At 39.0% G+C, this 23,823-nt stretch overlaps 1 protein-coding gene across 1 annotated transcript in view; it reads right to left on the bottom strand.

The window, feature by feature from the left end:
* LOC126490199 (ADP-ribose glycohydrolase MACROD2-like) overlaps nucleotides 1-23,823 on the bottom strand; it is a 1,491,479-nt gene that overhangs the window by 1,248,005 nt on the left and 219,651 nt on the right. Inside the window, exon 4 of the mRNA XM_050124928.1 lies at nucleotides 965-1,081. Coding sequence (XP_049980885.1) covers nucleotides 965-1,081 — 117 coding nt within the window. The remainder of the gene's footprint in view (nucleotides 1-964; nucleotides 1,082-23,823) is intronic.

The following is a 23,823-nucleotide window of genomic DNA, read 5'->3' as shown; positions in this document are numbered from 1 at the left end:
GACAGGGGGTTACACAGACAGACACACAATATTTAAAGTTACCTTTAAAAGAAAACATTATGTCACCATTCACAGATAGTCTTGGGTAACATATTTTTACATACCCTGTCCACACAGTTCAACAGTATCACACAAATTATGCTGTAACTTTCTAGCCTGTTGCCTTCACTACTAAAAGACAAACAAACAAAAGTAGCTTTGCCTTCGCATAAAATGTGTCCATAGATCAGGGCCATCTCTTAAGAAGCAAGTACACAGATTAAATTGGCGTCTCAGTTTCCAGGTCAGTGCACACCTTAATGGTGTAGCACAAACTCTCCCTCATCCCCAGGCCCTGAAAATTACATAATTCTGAAAGGTGCACATTTAATCACTTCTCTCTTTTTTTATTCTCTACCACCCCACGGCAGTCAGCTAAACACCGAAGCAACAAGGTCAGTCAATTGCAATGCATTTATTCTATTCAAATATAATAGGAAATTTGATCATCCCACATTCAAAGAGCAAATATATTCTCGGACTGACAAGCACATTCCACTGGCTTCTCCTGAGAACCGAGTGTGACAGATGCCTGGGCTGTAATTGCCAATCAGCCTTTACGTGGCAGCTGAAAACACAATACATCACTTTGATCTCCTTTGCTCTAAACACAGCCACAATCAAGAAAGCCGAACGAGGAGTGAGAGATTGGCATCATTTCCAGAAACTGTCACCGGTGGTGCTTAAATACTGGAACGTATATTCTGCTCCTGCTTGTATTTCCCAGTTTCAGAGAACTGAACAACTGAGAACTTCTCTAGTTAACCGTAGAAATAAACATGCACCTACACACTAAATCGGAATACGAGCATATTTAATTAAGTCCCACCTCAGCTGTCTCCTTCTCTAGACATTCTTTCGAGGGAAAAGGCAAGGCTGGCAGTGTCAGCTGATTCTGAACGGAAGTCAAGCATGCCATACTCACACTTTGCAGGGAGGTCATAGCCGCATGTGATTTTCGCGTGTCCAGTCTCACAGCCATTCAGGGTCCGACACTCAGCTAACAAACAGGGACCAGCCGCTCTATGGATGCAGCCATCCACTAGGGGAGAGAGAGAACAAAGTTAGCCTATGTTTGACCTTTTGGAAATAAAAGTTTTAATGGACAGGAGAAAAGGAACTCAGTTTCTTCCTCCCCAAACCATAGCTCTGTGGAGAGAAAACTAGTGATGGATACAAGGATATAATTCTCTTTCTCTTATTCTCTCTCTCTCTCTCTCTCTCTCTCTCTCTCTCTCTCTCTCTCTCTCTCTCTCTCTCTCTCTCTCTCTCTCTCTCTCTCTCCCCCATGGCAAAAGATATAGAAGAGTAATGCAGGTGGTTTGTGGCTGCTTAAGGTTCTTTTGGGGTGGAGGAGCCCCTGACAGATCGAATAATTTCACTGGGATAGGCACTTTCTGCCCACATCTGATTTTATGAAAACCGTGTTAGGAAGTAGCTGTCTCTTCGAAGTTGTTAAGTATGACTTTCAGCACACCACCAGTATTAAATGAGGTTACTGGGGGAAAAGGCACACGTGTACTCGTCTCAAAAGTGAGATGGTAAAAAGCAAGGCTACCAAAATAAGAACCAAACCTCTAGACAACTCTGTTTCTCAGAGGCACAATGCGTGCATGATCAATTCCAGCCAGGTAGGAGTTAGACAAACGCAAGGGTAGATGGGACTTGGAAGACCTTGAACCTGACTTGCTGGTCACAAAGTAAAGCCAGGCAGCGCAGCTGTTCTTACTCTGCTAAAGAGCCAGCTTTCTGCCCTCAGGCAGCTTCAGCTGTAGCTCCTCTGGGCCCTTTGTTTACAGCTACCCTAGCAAGAAGCACTGTGCTGATTTGACTAAAAATCAACACCTTTGGTGCCTGGATCCGAAGCTCGTGCTGAGGTAGAGGGCTAAAGGCTCGTGGATACATAAATTAGGAACTTAAACATGTAGCTGTTTAGTTATTTTTGAACATATACTGCTCTGTGGGCAGAAAGAAAAAATCAAGTTTGCAAACCAAGACAAGGTAGAAGTCAGGGTGATCTAGAATGGGAAAGAAAACGCAGTATCTTTGAGAGCTTTGAACACCCTCCCCCTCCCCCACAGTCAATGCCATCACACAATTGATAAGGACTCTTCTTATTTGTGTTTTATTTCAAGACAAAGCTAGATACTGGACAGACTTTAGTGCTGAGGGGACAGCCTGTCTAATAGCCAAGGTGACTTCTGTTGCCAGATATTAAGACATCAGCAGCAGCTGATCAAGTGTCCAAAGGGATAAGCTTATTGGAGCTTACCTGCCTTGTCACTTACATATCTATGGCGTTTGGTAATGAGCCTAGCCCTAGAAGACCCTCATATCAAAATGAGTGTATTCCAGACTACTCTCAGCTATCACCCTTCACAGACCCGGGGTGAAATCCCCACTGTGCTCTTCACCAGCCGCATACTGTACGAAGTTCTACTTTATAATGAACTGGTGTTAGAGGTACAACCTCACATACCTGTGCAAAGATTTAATGACTTGGATGCAAAGGAGGCGTCCAGCAGGTTGCTTAATACAGTGGCATGTGCTAGACTGATGGGGTTTAGCTTTAATAGCTTAACATGGAGTTGGGTAAATTTAAAAGCAGCTCTTTACCAGCAAATGAGAAACAAAGAAGAGTATAAAAACCACCAATCACTCCACTCCAGACAGAATGCCAATACCCTGCCCACTGTTCGTGCACACACAAATTCTGTCACTCATAAGGAAAGATTGGAAATATTTGCTCAAAGATCTTCAAATATCAATTTCGCAATGTAAAATCTATCACATAAAGTTATCAGCTCCAGTGAAGATGATGTTTGCATTAATTTGAAGCTTTCTGCAAGAATAATCGCCTAAAATTATGCTGTGTTCCTCGGCAGACAACTTGTTGGGTAAATAAACTTCCATCCTGCCATAGTCTATTCTGCAGCTATTAAAAAGAGTAGATGGAGTGTTAGGTTAACAGTCTTTATCATGACAGGATTGTTTCACGTGAAAATGCCTGGTTTAGAAAACAGTTGTAGACACAAACTGTCTTAGTCTGGTTTCTAATCCTGTAATACATATTACGACTAAAAGCAATTTGGGGAGGAAAGGATTGATTTCATCTTACACTTCCAGGTAACTGTCCAACCCTGAGGAGAAGCAGAAGCCAGTGGAGGCATGTTGTTTTCTGGCTTGCTCAATTTGATTTCGTATGCAGACCAGGATTACCTGCCAAGGGATGGTTCCACGCACAGTCGACTGGGTGCTCCAATACTCATCAAGAAAATGCCCAACAGGCTTCCCTACAGGCAAGTCTTCTGGAAACATTTTCTCAATTGACTCTAGCTTGTGTCATGTTGTCCAAAACTAGCCAGATCATAGACAGTGCAGTCACAATTATACTCTTGTACATATGTATATATACATATATATGCACTGGAAAGATGTACAGCTCTAACGACAAGAATAAGGGACAGAGACAAAGGAAAGAAGACTATTAAGAAAAAACTATGTCCTAAATATTTGTGCTTGATTTTTTTTATAAGCTCTTCAGAGAACAGCTTTGGATTCTTTTTTCTTGACAAAGGGATAGTTGCTTGGTTTGAGATAGATCACTAGAATAGGATTTGTGAGTATACCTAATCATACGTTGTCAAATGTCTGCATTATTTAGATTGCAACCTAATGTAGTTTGCCGATATCTAATTCTTAAAATCCTCATGGTTATACACGCATTCCTGATTGAGTTAGGGTAATGCCAGTGCAGTCAAAGAGCCATTTAATAATAATAACTACGGTTTAAATGCACTGTCTGCATCTGCGTCCCAGACATTACACCAAGGACAACCTTCTAAGGCAGATACTAATTGGATCATCTCCGTTTCATGAGTGCCTAGCCTAGGTTAGCGTCTATCTTACATCCACAAAGAACTTGCAACAAGTCTCAGAGCCCCAGATTTTTCTGATGTGGTGATTATACTCCGAACTATCTATAATCTGGATTATAGATATGGCAATAACTCTGAATTATAGATAGTTCAGAGTATATCAAAACCTGGCAATCTAACCTGCATGTGACTATAATACTATGTTATTACATTATTACATTTTTAGATCCATGAATTCTATTTATGATTTCTTATGTACATACAATCAAAATGCCGATATAAGTATGCCACTTTGATGCAGTTTAACAAATGTTTATGGACATTACTGTGACACCAATAAAGATAAAACATTTCCATCACTCCAATGTCTTCTTGTGTCCTTTCTATCTGAATTCTTCTCTTATCACCATTAGGAGGGGGAGCATTTGTTAGTACTTCAGTGATTTTGACTAAGTTTTAGCTGTTATATATTTCAAACTTCAGGTAGAGGATCTTGTATCAGCAGAATTTTTAAATCACATGTATTATAATTTTATTCCATTTTATTCTTTATAAATAGTCTGCTTTTAAAGAGCCCATAATTTCTTTATTCATATCTGAGTAGACTGTAATTATTCAGAGCTTTCTTGTGATCGTAGATAAATATACATTGTATACAATTTTTTTGGCTGCTGTTATATTTTCATTTCCTTGGAAAAAAATCCTATGAATAAAGCTTCTGGGTCGGTTCTGCATACTTTATAAAGAACACATGCTTTCCCTAGTCAATGACATCATTTTCTGCCCCCAGCAGTGTATGAGAACTGCAGTAAGGCATACTTTTGTCTATCTTTTTTTTCTCTCCATCTTCCTGATTTTAATATTCAAATAGCTACAAAGGATACTAAATTTATACCTTACTGATGGCCAGTAAGGTTAAGTATCTTGCCAACTGCTAAGAGATGGAGTGCCTGCTCGTGTCCTTTATTGTTTTTAACTGTCTTTTTCATTATTGAGATGTGTTGAATCTGTCAAATTCTGCTAGACCACTTTCTTCACTCTAGTGAAGTTTGTGAGATTTTTATTGTCCCTTTTCTTACTATTCTTACATCACTTTTGAAAATTTAAGACCTATTACTCCTTATATCTAAATATCTTATGTCTATAATATCTCATGTCTAAATTTCTTAACAGGTTTTACACAGAGACTTTGTAGTGCATTTCTGCCAATTCCAATATCAATCAGTTGACCAATGGGTCTGCTGCCATTGACTGAGTTTTCAATTGACGCTGGGCCACATTTTTTTTTACATATCTATAAATTGTTGATAGCATATTGAAAATCAAATAATATATGGAAGAAACTTTAGATTGTTGTTGTAATGGTTAAGTGAAATTGCCAACTTGGTGAGACTGAAACAGTCCTCTAGACATGGATATAACTAGTTATCTTTATTAGGTTACAGGTGGAAAGAGAAGTCCACTGTGGGTAGGACCATGCCATGGGATAATAACCTTGAACTAAATAAAAAAAAATAGAAAGTGAAGTGACTATGCGATGTAGGATTCCCCTCTTCTACACTGTGAATATGTTGTATTACCAATGGGTAATAAAGAAGTTTGCTATGGCAGGGCAGAACAGAGCTAGGCAGGAAAACTAAACTGAATGCAGGGAGAAAGAAGGTGGAGGCAGGCAGATTCCATGTAGCTGCTGAAGGAGAAAATGCCCAGAACCTTTTCGGAAAGCCACAGCCTCGTGGCGATACACAGATTAATAGAAATGGGTTAATTTAAGATATAAGAGCTAGCTAGGAATATGTTGTACAGTGTTATAATTAATATAGTTTGTTGTATTTAATATAGTTTCTGTGTGATTGTTCGGGTCTGGGTGGCTGGGAATTGAGTGAGCACTCTCCATTTACAATCATGTGCCCTGCTTGTTGGATGTCATGTAATCAGCTGCTTCAAGCTCCTATTGTCTTGTCTCCCTATAATTAAGAACTGTACCCTTGAACTATTACCCAAAATAAGCCTTTTTCTATTAAATTTCTTTTGTTGTAGGAATTTTACCTTAGCAACAACAAAAAAATAAAGTAAGTATACAGTTCTGATGGTTGTTCTAGCAAGCAGGTAAATGATAACCAGGGTGTAGGTGGCTTTATTAAGGTATAATCTAGTTCCATTTTTCTACTTCTGAAGGCAGTCCATTAGTGCTGGGGTGTATTCTGCATACTTCTAGCATGGGTCTTCTGGAGTTTCAGTGCTTACAGTGTGAAGGATGCTCCCCTAACTTGAGGCAGGTGGGAGTTGGCATTAAATGCCAAACTCTATATACCTGCTGAAGCTGCTCAATTCCCTGCTCAGTTCTTTCTAGTTTATAGCTTTTATTTTTATCCAGGGCTTATTGAAGACTCTCCCCATACATGCATAATTCAATACTCAGCTAAGGATTTAAAAGGTACTTACTTTTATTTTGGAAGGGGAATTCCCTTCTCTGTTATTCTGTTCTTCCTGGGGACCCCTCTTCAAAACCTAGTCAGTTTGAACTCAGCTCTATTATTTCTCATGTCAACAAAACTAATATATTTAGCCTTTCCAAATAGAATAGGGAGGGGCCTCAACATCTATGTGGTCTCTTAGAGGTGCATCTTCCCCAGTGGAGTTTCCTTTAAATGACTGAACCCGCTTCGGTTTCATTCTGCTTTTAGCTGAATGAATTCTTATAAATGTTTCTGCTATTTTTGTATCTCTTCAGGCATTTATTATTGCTACTGGAACAAAATTAATTCTGATACTCTGTCATTGACAGAAGCTGAAACTATGTGCCCGCTCTTTTACAGGATAAAGTATGATTTCATGTTGTTTTAGTTATATTTGACTTCTTGGGACAAGTTAGTGTGGGGTATAAAGTCAACGTCAATGTCAACTGCCTCAATACATGTTCTTAAAACTGATAATTTCAAAAAGCAAAAGGAGAATAGACCGAAATGTAAACACTCACCATAAGATTTTAAAATTCATGAATATTGTCAGTTCTGACACTAGACTTATTTTCCTAAAATGCATATAAAATCGCATTACTATCTTGTTAAAATGGCATTTGCTTTCACCATTACCTTACATTACAGAAGTCCCAGTTCTAAAATATGCTGTTTCTAAACTCTTCACCAGTGTGGTTGACCTTATATCCCCAACTAGACATCGTCACATACTTCTTCCTTTTCCTGAGGCCTCACCATTCCCTTCCACACCAGCATGCTCACAGCTAAGTCCTCTCCTCCCAGGATACCTAGCATGAGCTCCTTTCTTCTTTTCTCTTTCGGGAAGCCTTTTTCCATTTCCAAGGTCTAGTGCTACTGTGCTCTCCTTTACAAAAGTATTGACAACCTCAAGAGTTTGTTTGGAGGATCTAGGAGGGCACTGCAGCTACCTGTATAACCTGGATGGAAGGCCAGTCTTCTTTTATGGACTTTGCCTCTCACCCACCGAGCCTGCAGCTCTAGGGGCTCTAATAATGCTTACAAGACCTACAGTGATTTAAAGAAGACAAAACTCCAAGCATAGAGAAGGGAGGATTGAAATACAGTCCCACCATAACTAAGAAGCTGTTGGTAATTGATACCTTCTGGAGAGTGGGAAAACCAGCTTTCTCCACTGAAGTGTCACTGAGTATATCAATCACAGTCCAGGGTAGGCTCCATGCCCCGGAGACCAATACAAGATGGACCCCAAATTTTTTTGTGAATGTTTTGTTATTGTTGTTTAGTATTATTTGTCTTCTTCTTGTTGTTTTTAGATTAGTTGTTATTATTTTCATTGGTTTTTTTTTTAAGAAAAAAATAAAAGGAGGGAGAAAACATGAAGCTGGGTGGGTAACAGTGTGAGAAGGATCTGAGAAGTTTTGGGGGAGGGGAAAACATAATCCAAATATACTATATGAAAAATGCTTAAGTAAAATACATTTATTTTTTAAAAAAATATTTACAACAGTTACAGGACAAATGATGTGAGATTCTTCTCTGTAAGCTGTGGATATGTTTTATTACCATTGATTAATAAAGAAGCTGCTTTGGCATACGGCATGGCAGAATAGAGCTAAGCAGGAAAACTAAACTTAATACTGGGAGAGAAGGTGGAGCCAGGGATATACCATGTAGCTGTCAAAGGAGAAAGATGCCAAAACCTACTGGTAAGCCACAGCCTTGTGGTGATACACAGATTGATAGATGGGTTAATTTAAGACAAAAGAACTAGCTAGGATTATGCCTAATCTATTGGACAAATAGTACTATAATTAATACAGTTTTTATGTGATTATACAGGTCTGGACAGCTGGGAACAAAAGAGCAATCCCTGTTTACAGACAAATTTATATTCTCATAAAAATATAGTCTCATATTCTTATAAGATTCAGGTTAGCAAACTATAATCACCTTTCTAAGAGGCTCTGTTTCTCATTGCATAAACGCTGTAGAACAAGGCACCAAGTTTCTTTCCTTAGTCTTTCAATCCACTGGGAGAGTAAGAGACTTTTTATTCCCTTGTGTGTCACTGACTATATTCATCACCAACTCTTTGTAGGTACCTATATGGTGGGCTTGAATTAAATTCAAAATCAAGGACAAGTATTATGACTTTTCAATATTATCATTATTTTCATAATTCTGAGGAAATACTCCTGCCACTCAAATACAATCAGAAACTAAGAAGCAACATGTCATATGCATCCACAACCATGTGGTTCCCACCTCACACATGCAGAACATGCAGCTACTTTTCTCTGGTTTGATGAAACCCGGCACAGAACCTTTGGTTCAGGTTTCTCTAAGCATACAGCTGGAAAGGCAGCAGGCTTTTTCTACCTGTCCTTGGGAAAGCATGGATGAGCAGAATTGAGGCTGACAGTGTATCAAAGCCCAATTACAGCTAAAAAAGAAAGAAAAGGGGAAAAAAAAGAATGGTTCACCAACACGGCTGCCTAAATATAAGCTGAAGAAGGACAATAATAAACATCCTCAGGTGGAAAGGAAAAGCCCAGGAAGCCCCAACCCCACACAAAGAACTACAGACAGCGAAGGAATTATGGGAGTAGGAGAAATAGTCTTCCTTGGGGATAAGTACACCAACTGGTTAACTGATACAAAATGTGTGTGTGTGTGTGTGTGTGTGTGTGTGTGTGGTATATGGAAGAATTTGGGAGGAATGAAAGAGGAGAAGGAAATGATGTAATTATATTATAATCTTAAAAAGATAAAATAAATAACTTTTTTAAAGAATAAAAGAACAAAAAGAAAAAAAGCCTAAAAGCTATCGGAAAATAAAACAAGATTTCCAGACAGCAACAGGACCATCACTATATAAGAGGAATAGGGGAAAAGGCAGTTAAGTTCTAAATGTAAATACAGTAACCATGGACTGAATGTCTCAGGACTGCCATTGGTAGACTGTGTCCCCAGCGGAAAATACTTAGATTTCCTCTGAGGCGCTCAGCTGGACAACACTCCCCAGGCACCTGCTAGTTTTGGAGGCTCACGAGATCAGATCCTATTTAAAGGGTAAAAATGAAGTAAATACTTCAGTGACAAGGCCCTAACGTCTGTACACACAATTCTATACAGACCTGCAGCTTCTGCAGAAGGGCCCCAAGGCTGCAGGAAAAGCCTGCAGTGCTACAGGACAGTGCTGGGCCTGCTGGGAAAGTACCCATGTCCCTAAGTGACTGTGTGAAGCCAAACTGCACTCCCTTGAGCACCCCAAATGGACTGCGAAACAAATGGTCAACAAATCTTTAGTATGTAAAGCAACTAGGGCAATGAGATGTTTCCAGAGGCAGTGTGTCTAACATTTTCACTTCCGGTGACAAAATGTAACTCTTATCCAATTTAATGATTTGTAGTTTATAAGCTTTCATAAAACAAATTCAGATTGTTTTTACTGAATAAATATATTGTCTTCATTAATTAGTCAGTTTAGAATCTGAAACTCGGCGACCACCCAAAACCTGCCTCTTTAAACCATTTGAACAGCTACAATGAAGCGTGTTTACTGTCTAGAAACTGCCTGTGCTTAGTCAGGATGATCTGAAGACAGTACTGAGGCCTTGCCCAGGACTGCTCTTCATCAGAGACATGGCAGGCCCACACATTCCTAAAGCCCAGGCTTGCTGCTAAACTGGTGTACCTGTCATTCACCCCCCTGATGGTGCTGCCTAAATTCTTGATAATTCTCCCCATTATCTGACAAGGCTAAGTTCAGGTGACATCATGTTATTAAGCATGATATTTTAGTTTTTTTCAGACTGTAGTCTAAAGAATAACACTGTCTAAGAGTCTGGAAGAGAGATGGATTTCAACTGTGCTTAAGGAAACAGTTTTTCATTTCTTTCACTATTATGTAGGGTTTCTGGGATTTGATAAACAAATGGCTAAGTCAATTTTAAATGAAGGCAAAAAAGCAATAATATAATAATAATACATTAAATAATAATGTAAAAAAGAAAGCAATAAGCAAAAATGTGTGAGACACTATGGATACTATGGACTGTGGTCTAGTAAGTGTAGAAGCCAGCCCCCTTTTCCCCCACCTTCGAGAAAAAACAAACAAACAAAAAATAAACAACAAAAACAAAAAAAACAGAAACAAGAGTTCTAATTTTTTTCCTTAAACATTAAAAGTGCTATTTAATAAAAATCTAGTTATCTATGGGTCCTGTGAGGTCTCTACCTTAGCCTACAAACACAATTTTCTAAATGGTTCTGGGGGAGGCGACTGCTGAAGTTCTTTGATTTGCATATACTCATTTAATCTTCTTTGGTAAAGAAAAGACAGTAACTTAATCTAAAAACAATCACACAAAACATATTATCCTGGAAACATGAGACTCCTTTCACAGAATATACTTCTTAGAAACCCAATAGGATGCAACAGGGTTCTTCTGAAATCAAATCAATATGAATCTATTAAAACCTACCATGCACAAAGCATTCTGTAAGAAACTATGAGCAAATAACATTCTGTAACATAGTAAACACATCTATTGTAGATTTACTGTGTCTTTAATGGCGTGCTAGAAGACTTGCATGTGGCATTTACTTGTTATACCCTGGCCTTTGGTCTGTCAAGGAGGGGTACTCACTCCTTTTTGTGATTAAACTGACAAGAACTTTGAATAGTGCTTAGCGTGTAGCAACTATGTACTAAGAGTTGTCTATACCTACTTATCATGTAGGCATCTATTTATCATAAAATGTTTCTAAAGTAGGGTCCTGCGCAGTAGGTTTGCTATTAGGACCTTCTGATCTCAATGAGATTTGAAGAGCTAACATTTGTACAGTATTTATCTTATGTGATAGTCTTGTAAACATCCAACAAAACTTAAACTGATTTTGTTCTAGAAAATAACTAACTATAGCAACTATCCCTTTCTTTGTATTCATGTCATTTTCATTGTAAATTTCCCTTCAATTCTGTAGCTTAATTAATAAAAAATGGAAATTATGGAGTTAATGTCAGGTCCTGTAGGAGTTGGAATCAGTGTGTTTTCTTGATAAATTTCCCGAGAGTGGTAAGATAATGGGCTGGTGGTCAATGTTGTGAGCAATCATTGGTCACTAAAACTCTGAGCTCTGATACCAAAAACCAGAATATTTTCTTCCAATTTAAGGAGTTATCCTATCATACTCTTCCATGAGTCCTAATCAAGTATCTAGAGCCTTTGTCCTTAATATCAGACATTGTGAACTGGGATTAGAGATACATTCAACATCAAGTAGAATTCAAGATTCACTTCATTCAAGATTATTGAAGAATCATGAAGTGCCTGGAACACTAAAAGGCATTTGATCTTTGGTCTTTGAAGTCAAGATAAATACATCCATATATAGAAAGGAATAGTCAAGCATTTATCAATTTCTATCATTTCTATAGAACATATTTACCATATTGATTATAGTGATATTTTCACATAATCATGAGCATGTATGGACACTGAAAAAATCATAAGGAAATGTACAGTCAAGAAAGCTGGAGTTATCCCAGCACTCGGGAGGCAGAGGCAGGCAGATCTCTGTGAGTTCGAGACCAGCCGGGTCTACAGAGCTAGTTCCAGGACAGGCTCCAAAGCCACAGAGAAACCCTGTCTCGAAAAACCAAAAAAAAAAAAAGAAAAGAAAAGAAAAGAAAAAAAGAAAGCTGGAGTTATTAGATGGTAAGTAAAAGGGCTCTAGCATCAAACCATTAACTCATATTTCTTAAGAGTTTCTGCATGTATGTAACAGGTCTACAATTGGCACCTATATGAATGCTTAAGGAAATGGAAAGCTCTAGCATTTGTACAGTACAGTTTCTAGATACTTGGATAAGCATCCAAAGAATCTTAATTGATAGATCTTACAAACAAACAAAAACTGCAGCAACTATTTTCTTTGTGCATATATGTTCTTTGCAATGTATGTTACTCTACAAATCCTCTCATTGAGAAGCGGAATCTCTTTCCCCACACTTGGAATCTAGGTTGACCTTGTAACTGGCTTTGGCCTCTGAGAGAAGAAGGCAGAATTCCAGACTCAAGCCTCAAGAGACTTTTCATGCCAGCTCAGCTGCCACGTGAGCAATCCCAGGCCAGTTTGCTGAAGGATAAGAGACCAAGTGGAAGAGAGATAAGCTGTCCCATCTGGGGCCCTCCTAGTCAGTCAGCAGTCAGCTCTCTGGGCAATGTCCCAGACATATGAACCAGCCCAGTTAAGAGAAAAAGGACTATTTAACTCTGTTGAATTCGCAGAATTATGAGTTGAGTAAACAGTTGTGTTAAACCATTAACTTTGATAATATTTGCTATACATATATACTTTATTAATGTGCACCCCTCCCCAGCATCATCAAAATAAAGCAATTCCTTCAAGTTAAAAACTAAAGGCAGAAGTTTAAATAGCTGCCCTGAAATCTTGGCGTGGAGGGGGCAGAAAAACAATACAGCTGAAGTAATCGGGTGAAAAGTTGATTCCCGGAGAGGTCACCCAGAGCCTGCATGAAAGATTTATGTGCTAGGTACCGAATAACATCAGTGTTTCCTTAAGGGAGGAGAAGAAATAGCTGTGAGAAAATACAATACAGTGACAAGGAGATCTACATCTTGAAGCTTCACAGATGTGAGGAATTTGGATTAGCTCTTTGAGACTGCTTTGGGCTGACTCAAAAATTAACTAATATGAATGTCCGCAAACCTGCCGGTTAATCTGAAGATGAGAGTTTGGTCCAAGGGAAAGGATAAGTATAATGGAATAAACATTTACATGTTTCTTAGGAAGAGCTTTTAGTTCTGGGTCACACATCTAACTCCTTCAGCGCTGATCCCATTACTCTGAGACTGATGTTTAAGAAACAAGGATTTGCTTCTTTCTCCTAGAATCTAAGACCCAATTAGTACGTAGATAACCAAGAAAAAAGGACTTTTCCTGCTCTTATTGGACTAGCACTTTTAACTGAGGGGGAAATATTTCTGAAATATTTACAATATCCTAAAATTTCTTGGAAATATATAAAGCAATGAACAGTCTAACAGTCTTCATTTGCTGGAGTTGAGGGTGAGACATCAAGCTGATTAAAATTCTGCATAGCCTGTGACCAAGTTATATTTGGCAGATGATAATTTGTAGTAAATACACTATTTTAAGGCCTAGCTCATGCATCAACTTTTACATATCTATGCTCCCCTCCTAAAACAAAAACTCAAGTGAGAAAAACCTCATCATGACAAAGATAGCTAATTGTGAACTCCGTATCAATAATTCTCCTTTTTTACTGACAAAGCCTATATTAACTGGAGTGGAAAGATGTATAATTTTAAAAGCCTGTATTTGCCAGCATTACTTTTAAAGACAAAGAAAGACAAATGGCTCTTGTAAGTGGAAGTAGATACCATTGGTTGGATTTCTGAGCCTCTCTCTCTCTCTCTCTCTCTCTCTCTCTCTCTCTCCCATATATTCATAAATATGTATATATATGTAGTTAGATAGATGGATATATATTATATAGAGAAATATGTGAAATATATGTACTTATATGTGAATCTCTAATATATATGTATATGATCTATAATAGGGAGTTTTCTCATGTTTACCTGTTTATTGTATTATAACTTTGTTTGCTATTTTTATATCTCCCTGCACAGATGAAAACATGGTGCTAATCCCAAGGCTACTACCCAAGCAAACATGAGACTGAAGATTGTACTATAATGCTTGCTACAGGAGGAGCTCAAAATGCCTGGTCACTGATTCTTTCTATAGAGGAGGCCCACTAGCACTGAACTGTTTCTCACTAGATGAGAGAACTTGTTTTTCTCCATAAAAGTTAAATTAGGTTTTGCATAATTCACTGTCTTAATGTGAGGTGTCTGTAACTAAGAGCCTGATGTGATTTCCAATTTCCAAACATATATTTTAATTAATTTGTGGTGCATCCTTTGAAGTCGTGGACGAGAAGTTTCTCTGCGGTCACTATAGAAATATCAAGTACTAGAAAATGAAGAACTGACAAAATATTATGAGGTGAATACTAGAGTGAGGAACCCCCCAGCAGGTCACCATGGGGGGTGCAGCGGTGGGAGTAAGTACTAAGCACTGTAAGTACTAAGTACTGATTGCAGTATTAAACAGAAAAAGCAGCTGGGGAAAAAGAATCACAACTGTTCCAGTCAAATGGCCATGTGGCCTTATATTACTTAGATTTCACCAAATCTCACCAGGGAGGGATATTTCCATCAGCAATCAGGGTGGATTTACTAGAGGTAGATACTACTGGTCCCAGGGAAGAGAATGAGGATCATATTTCCCTGGAAGTGTGGAGACAGTTTGACTGAGGAGTAAATTTCCCATCAGAGATGATAGAGTGTTTAGGGGCTATATTAGCTGATGCCAGGGGTGCTGTATGATGCTAATAAACAGGAGACAGTATTTTGGAAAGGTCCCTTGCAAACTTGGTAACACATCTTTATTATGGTCTTTAATCCAGCAATTTACTTGAGACAGAAAGAGTCTCACAAATCATTCTTATCCGAACGCATCTGGGGATTTCGATCCAAGAAGAGAATGTTCTTGGAGAATTATGGAAAGCCAAGTCCTAACACTACATTGCTTTTAAGGACAATTTCTCAACATAAACCACAAGTCTGGTGTTAATAGAGTCTAAACAGTAATGGAAATCTTGACCTCAAGCGAAGAAGAAATTCTAGCTGCCTTCTCGGAGCAGTCATTACAGACCTCCTTGGGTGTGTAGCTTCACCTGGGTTAACGACACAGCCTGCCCTCCTTGCAGTGGAAGTCTTCTTAATAGAGATCAGGTCAAACTGAAAGTAGGAGGAAGACAGACCTTTCTCTTTCGGAGAAGAAAAAAAAAATGAGCCAACTTAATGAATCCTCTTGTACCAGAACCTTCCCAGTGGCTGGGGACGCAAGTTCAGCCTGGAGATGATGTAGGGCAGAATTAACAGGTGCCTCTAAGACAAACTCATTTGTTTTATCAGGGAATGAGATCTGCGGAGAAAGGTACTCTTTCCTGGAGGAGTTTGGCTTTTAAACTTCAGTCGTGTTGTGGGCTCCCTTCTCTTCATTTTCTCCATACGAGGAAGCAAACATGTCCTGTTATAGCTCATCCTCGCATAGGCTCTAGGAAATGGCCACGGGTTATAGGTGAAAGGATGAAAGACAGGAAAATCTTCAGGAGAGAAATCTTTGTGCACTTTCCCCTGAATGCCTAAAAGAGAACAGTTAAGAACCTTCCTGTGGATGTATGTTTGCATAAAAGGAGAAACTTGAGACATACACAAGGGAAAGTCAGGTTTGGAGAACCTTTGGCCAGAGCCTGCTTTCCCAGGGCTGAAAGGGACTAATGACCTGGTGGTGTGGGGGGGGAGGGGCAGAGCACTGACTCTAGAGAGAGATGTCCAGTGGCCTCTGCAAAGCAAACAAGCAAAAGTGTTGTTTGCTGCCCGGTCCTAATATTGACTCTCTCGTTAACCGTTATTTATTTTCAAGATGTACTCTGAGGGAATCATCTCTTATGAAGAATAAATTTAGGGGCAAGAAAGACTTTGATCATCCTGCCAAGCCTTACAATTATTCTTTCACTTGACATTCTGTTCTGATTAAAAAGAAAAGTTGGCCTACACTTATTAAAAGACTAATTTGGAGCCAAAAGGCTACTTATTCTCTATCCTTCATAATTTGATTTTGTTTCTATAGGAAAAAAGTCGAATGCAACTTAGATCATATAGTTCCGATGACATTTTATCATTTCTTTTTTAGTAAAAAGTTCTAGTGTCTTAGTTTCTCTCTTTATTGTTGTGATAAATACTCTGCCAAAAAAACTTCATAAAAAAAAAAAGGCTTGCTCGAGCTCACAAGTCAAGGGCAAAGACCACAATGGCAGGTAGTCGAGGTGGAAGAGGCTTGGAGCAGCTGGCGGCACGGCACCCACAATCAGGAAACAAAAAGGTTCCCTTCGTTAATTACAGTCTAAGATCCCCTACCGAGGGAATGGTCCTGTCACAATTAACCAAAGCAAGATATCCCCTAAGGTAGGCTCATGGGACCCATCTCCCAGGAGTTCTACAGCCTGTCAAGTTGGCAATGCTTGGAGGCTCTTGCAGCATCCCAGTATGTATGCTTATAAGATCTAAAATTCTAAATATTCAAGAAATTGGGGTGGTTTGAACGAAAATGGCCATCATAGGCCCATAGGGAGTGGCACCTCGTTGGAGTAGCTGTGGCTTGTTGGAGGAGGTACCACTAGGAGGAAGGCTTTGATGGTTCTGAAGTTCCAGTCCGTTCACCATCTGCTGCCTGCCAATCCAGATGAAGAAATCTCGGATCATTCTCCAGCACCATGTCTGCCTGCAGGCTGCTGCTTCCCACCACGATGATACTATACTAAACCTCTGAAACCATAAGCCAGCCCCAATCAAATGTTTTCCTTTATAAGAGTTGCCACATTTGTGGTGTCTCTTTACAGCAATAAAATCCTAAGACAGAATTGTATCAGAAAAAAAAAAACTTGGCAAAGAAAAGGCAAGCACCATTTTTTAAATTAAGTTTTATCATTTAAAGAACGTAGACCTATGTAAACTGGTATGAGAGCACCACATAGTGCCACGTGTAATTTCTGTATGTGACTCTGTGGCCATGTGTGCATGTGCTCTTGGATTCTCCAATGTTCCTTTAAAATATTTCTAAATTATTAGGCTCAAATGTTTTTCCTTAAGAAAAAAAAAGGGGGTGGATTCAAGAATACAGAGAACTAGTTGGAGGCTCTTGCACGCAGGATGCCCAGTCCCAAGGCTTCAGTCCTAGACACATGTACACAATGCACAATATACACATGAATATATATACATATATGTGTGTGTACATATATATAAGAGACTATGAGTTTGTGAGGGTGAACACAGGAGGAAGTTGAGGTGAGGAATACAGTGCTCATGTACAAAGTTCTCAAAAACATTAAATTACAAAAGGAGAAAGCAACAGTTTGCTGAGTGAAATCTATAGGAAAGGATTGCTCCCCATCAACCATTCAGTGGACATCTAGTCTCTAGGTCCCTAACCCAGTATGTGTACTGGTTAGATTGCTGAAGCATCCCCCACCTTCAAAGACTATCAAAGTCACCCTTCTACAAAGCTGCCACCAAAGGGAAATGCATTATTTCCAGAAATGGATGGAGCGCAGCTTTCTCCTCCTTAGTCAAGCCTCAGTGGCCAGGTCCAAAGCGCTTGATCTATGTCAACTCCAAGGCCAACCTCTGTCCAGCCTACTTTGTTCCCTAGGTCTCTGCAAGACACTGGGATTCTGCCTCAGGGTGGTGACTGCATGACCGCTACATAGTTCTCCACCAGAGTTTCCTACAGATCCAGAGCCTTTGATTCACATACTGACCTAGGAACAAAGAAACCAGAAAATAGAGGGTCAGAGCTAGCGGGACAACCTGGGCGAGTGGTTTCTCTAGGTCGATAAAGAAAATTCTGTTGATTCTTCATATTCTTGGACCAGATTCTGAAGAGGACAAAGCACTGTGTTAGAGACACCTCGCCTTCATCTAAATCTCTATGTTTTCCCCCCTCAGAAGGACCATTTTGCCTCATCTTAAATGCTTGTAAAAGAAGTTAAAATGAGCCATGTGTGCTTTTCTTCACAAAGGAGCCCTATATTTAACACAGTGCACACACTCAACACCTTTGACGGCTTGGAGGAGAGCTGTGTTTATCACATAGGCTTATGAAATAAGAAAGTACACACTTCCTCATCCTTGAAAACTTTGCAATGTAATTCACAGCCAAAATGAGGAAGCCCTGCGTAATACAACACTTGGCAAGAACTCTAATCAGCGACCTCGCAAAGCTGGATGCAGTTCTTCAGGTCATCTCCGGACACATCAGGGCGTCTTTACTTTCAGTTGCACATGCCAGGTCTGGGGGATGGGTATTTAGGAGACCTCGTGCGTGCGTTCCGCGGAAGTGCTGACCAATGACGAGTCGTAAGCCAACTGAGAAGGGAACGCTGCTGGTGTGACAACAGTTTTGACCACAGGGAATGAATGATGGCGAGAGCTCAACACACTGCCGCTGTGCAGCAAGGTAACACAGATTTACATGATGATAAGGCATTCCAGACAGGCGGTTCCAAGCATGGAACAGTTCCTCCAGGTTCCGCTCTGACTCAGCTTTGTTTCCAGGCAGGACTGCTGCTGTTGTCTTGGTTCTTAAACAACACGACAATCCGGTAGCTCATAACTCCGAGCAGGCTGAAAGCCATCCAAACAAGTTGAAAGTCAGGTCACATAAGCAGACCCCAAACTGACCATCACAAAAAGAGTTATAATGTGATGAGAAGCTCCAGGGAACGTATTAAATCCGCCGGCCTTGTCAGTGTGAAACAGGCGCAGTCTTGCCTTCTCGGCTCCACTGTTTAGAGAGCCCACTAAGAAAACACTCCATGCTTCTTCATCTGCTCGACACTGTGGTAATTAGCACCTCCCATGGCACGGGCCACCTCAGCAAGTGAAATATTACAAGAAGACTCGACCAGTCGTGACCGGTCAATAATACAGAATTAGCTCATTCCCATATACATTCTGGCCTTAAAAGAGGAAATCAACTTGAAAATGCTTCAATGCTGTTGAGTTTACAAGTAAGGCAAAGTCGAGAAATGCAGACATTGTTTTAAAATGCCCTTCAGGGACTCAGAACTTCAGAAGGTAAAATGGGAGCAAAAAGACAATTTACACTAAGCTCTGCTATGCAGGCATCGAGTGGCAAGGGACAGAGGAAGCCCACAACTCTGCATGTTTCCACGCTTAGAATGTTTTCAGGCATTAAGTCAGAAAATTGGATCTGTTTAGGCAAACTCTTGGTTATTTTTACACAATAATATGCCTCTGCTAATTAGTAGTGCAGAATTTCTACACATCACAAAGTGCCGGGGAAAATTATTCCTTTGAGGTTTAGCCTACTGTAAATTCTGTGAAACCCCAACATACTGTGAATATCTTTTGGCAAGTCACGGAGCCATCAGCAGGAGCAAGGCATATTAGATCCCCAGGTCTTAAAGTCTCAAAGAGAAAAGCTAAGGTGAATGGTGTTCCTAGCTTTCTTTAATTTGGAGAAAAGGACTCTGGCTTGGTTCTTCTGGTTTTTGTTGTTGTTGTTGTTGTTGTTTGTTTTGTTTTGTTTTTGTTTTGTTTTGTTTAAAGATTGTTTAGATGGGGCATTCTAGGAAATCTGATGACTCCCTCTCAAAAGGCTGTGTAAGAAAATAAAATTCAAAAGATGGATATATGTTAGGTAACTAGTTAGATATCTAGTTGGATAGCTAGTAAGATAACTAGGAAAGAGGGACAAATATTCAATATACCAATTTTAGAGGACAAATGTTCCAATATGATTTCAAATCAGTAAAAGCAGCTTGACACAAAGGAAAAATCAGGAAACTTATGTGACATAAGATCAACAGGACAACTAGACATGGCCTAGAAAGAGCAAATACAGAACCAGCAATAACTAGGTAAGAAAGAATCATCGTGAATCTTGTTTATTCCTTTGATGCATACATTAAAATACAACATAATGAGTCGAGGCATGACCTATGTTTTAAAGAAATGTTTCCTGAATCGTTGGAAACTTGTCTGTGTCACCCCTCTTCATCCGCGCTGCAGTTTAGGGAAGGAAACTGCTCTTGAAGCCTTCACACAGTCCGTTTCTCCCTCCAGCACGTTCATCTGGTCATGAACACAGGTAAGACTCTATTCAACAAGTGATGCATCTATTGCCTCCTTTGTTTATTTTTTACTGAACTAAAAATGGAAGGTTCAAGTGCCAAGTGCTGCTACGAACTCAAGATGGAGATACAATGATCCCACCTTTACCAAGACAGCAGGCAGACGTGATAACGAAGGCAGCTAACACAGCCTTCCTCCGCCCTTAGTTGCTGTGTTTCTCCTTTCCACTGCTGTCAGCAGAACTTGGCAGCTGCGGAAAATCCTGATGCTGTCCACATGTGACTTCTCTTAGTGGTTTCAGGAGTCATTTGTCATTCTTATGCCCTCGAGAAGGCTTTAAGCAAAAGCTACAGGTTCTGGCGTCAAATGCAAAGGGTGGATTTCTCTCCTCGTACATTGTTACTGTTTGTAGTTCCGGAAAAACTGCTTAGAACTTTGACTCTTGATAGCCTTATCTATAAAATGAAGACAATTCCTTGCTGTTGTTTTGAGACACAGTCTCACTATTATAGCCCAGATTCATCCTGCACTCACTGTGATCCTCCTGCTTCAGTTAAGTGGCTCAGGTTGCAGGTGTGCCTCACCATTCCTGGTTCATTCTTATTAAATTTCCAAGTTGGCAAAATATACAAAATAGTGGGTTTCGTTATGACATTTTCATGCTCATGTGTCATACTCTTGCCCCCATGGAAAATATAAGCCTTATCTTTAAAGGTGGTTTTGAAGATTAGTGTAGATCAAATGGGTAGGCACTTAGGACCTGCTGGATGCTCATTAGATGGTGGGTGCTGTAATTATCATTAGCTTCATTATTTTAATCTACTATCACAGGTACTTGCACAGAGGTGTCGGTACAAAGAAGGATTTATGGGCATGATAAGTGGACTGAGTCCCAAGTCAGGGTGAAGCGTCCCTCAGGTACAAAGGGCAGAAATCTTGTTCTTTGAACCAACATGATGCAGATGATCTGGACCTCTTCCTCAGCACATCTCCCAGAGCTATTTCATGCGTAAGCAGAAGGAAAGGGAATAATTGCTACTGATAAACAAAGGAAAATGATTTTCTCTTTCAAAGGATACCATGTTCTTCACCCAGCCTTCTGGAAAACTTGCCACGTGAAATCACTTCACATTCTTTTCAGCCCCCACAAGGCACATGTGGGCTTACTGGAACATGGGTCTTGTAAATATGCCTGAATGTCAGGATTTTGGCTGTAACACAGGAACAAGGAAGGACTCCAGTTATATCTTCCTGTGTTCTTCCTGATTTATGAGCCAGACTTCTGGTATTTGATACATATGTGTGGGTAGTCAGTGCTTTCTCTTTTTTCCTTCCTTCTTTCTTTCTTCCTTTCTTTCTTTTTTTTTCTTTCTTCCTTCTGTATTGTGATTTTTATGAAACCATGATCTAGACCTTAGAAATAGATGTAAGACTGTTGAAATAAAACTCTATTGACTGATAATGATTTAAGCAAACACAATTTAGCAAAACTGTTTTCAATATAACTTGAAATTGTGGTCGGTATTCTAGAATTAGAAACCGGGAATATTCATAGCAAATTGAAAATTCAATATGTTAGTAGCAACAGACAGCTAATAGTATTGTCCTTAATTGACATAAAATGCTGTGTTCTTTTAATATTTTCTTTTTTCAAAGACAAAAATATTTACTCAGAATATTAAATGACCTAGAGTTTGCAAAAGTTGTTGATTATAAAACTAATTGACACATAAATTAAACTACTACAATGTAAAAACTGTGAGAATATTATAGCAATTAATGCATATGTACATATTATATATCTTTACATGTTAATTTATTTTTGAAATAATTCCAAATCCATATACAATTTTCAGCATCAAGAGGAACTCCCTTGTTTCTCGATCAGATCCAACTAGGTTTTCTCATTTGTTAATACTTTACTATGCTTGTCCATCATAATACACACTAATTATTACAAATATTTTCACATATGTTTCTTAATTTCTGTTATTATAGCCAGATAAACATAATGCAAAATATTATATATGCATTCAGTGTATTAGATACCAAGTATCATGGAGTTACATAATTTATGGGAGAGAATTTCTTTTGAAATATCTGTTGCTCATTGCTGATTATTCTTTATAATATGATTTTTTTAAACTAGTTACAAGATTTAGAATGCTACTTTTTGCTACACTGACCAGTGAGAATAGACACTTCTATGTCATTAACAAGCAAACTACTAAAACATACAATAAGGACAAAATGTCTTTGAAAGCATTAAGATAGCACTTTCCTTGTATTTCTCAGATGTATAGATTTATTAATATAATAAGCATACATTTTGATAAATACTTGCTAAAACAAATATCTACACAAAAATACTTGCTGAAACATTTTCAAAGATTTATGAAATATGTTTGTGATAAGTGTGGATACACTGATTTTTTAAGCTGTGACTTATAATTTGAATCTTTGCCAACATCTTGAAAACATTTTGTAAAAGTTATTTTTTCATGGAATATGTACTTTTCTCTAGAAGAAAAAAATATATCTGTTATCTAGAAAGAAACTCAATATTTCTCACTACTGACGATGTCTGACATATAAACATGGCAATTCACTGAAGCCTGGTTGCAATTCCAGAAGGGCTGAAGGGCATGGGGTTAAGCCGGGGCTGTATTTATCAATATGCTTCTAAACGAATGAGTGGATCAAGTAACATACAAAGAGGATGGGAATTAAATGTAATTAAAGTCACTGTCTCAGCAGACAGAACAGGTTACAACCTTTATTCTCTAAGCAAACCCCCTCACCCTTATAAGCCTATTTGAATCATAAATAAAAGAACCCAAGGTTCTTTAAAGCTCTTTTCTAAAAATGTTATACTTAGCTTGTTTTTAAAGTCTGAGCTAAAATTACAAAGCAGAGATGTCCAGATGAATGATTTAAAAAAAAAAAAAAACATCAGGCTAAATTACTGAAAGTGCAATGATGTCTTTTATGCTATTACATGTATGTTTTTCTTTTAGTTTAAAGAATGTTAGGTAGGACACACTTGCCAGAAAGGAATACAGACCCAAGGAAAGAGAAATGTATCTTAACTTCTGACCGTATCTGTGGTCCAGCACATGTCTATTAGACACTACTTCCCAAAATGGTCTACACACAACCATTTGTGGCTATGATCTTGAGAGCAGTGGGAAAGAGGGGAGAAATAGAGAGATTTTTTTTAAAGTGTAGTTAAGTGATTGGTTAATCCCCGGGAGGCAATATTCTTCATATGATGTCCTGGTCCTGGTCCAGTGGAGCTGACTGCTCTGCAATTTGAGCGGAGGCTGTCAGATGAAGATGGAGTGAAAATTACTTCTGAAAAAACAAGTGACTTGTTCCATGTTGCGAAGCGGTCATGGTTCTGTAAGGCATGTCTGTACAGGAGGGGAAAGATCATGGGACTAGTGGTTCAGCAGGTAGGTGTCTGCCTGTAATGTTCATTGCTATTGTTTCTGCTTAGATGTGATATAACTTGTAGGAATATGGAAAATAGAGAACAGAAAAGAGTGTAAGTACACACTTGCCAATACTCCCATAACCTACCGGATAATTACTTAAAATGTGGTATATTTTTACATCATTCTTTTCCCAAAGGATTGCTTGTGCTAAGGGATGGAGCAC

Source organism: Alexandromys fortis, unplaced genomic scaffold (assembly GCF_014885135.2).
Source record: "Alexandromys fortis isolate MF-2015 unplaced genomic scaffold, M_Fortis_MF-2015_v1.1 scaffold_248, whole genome shotgun sequence".
NCBI lineage: Eukaryota > Metazoa > Chordata > Mammalia > Rodentia > Cricetidae > Alexandromys > Alexandromys fortis.
Note: the sequence above shows the minus strand (reverse complement) of the source record. Positions and strands in the feature narration are given on the sequence as shown.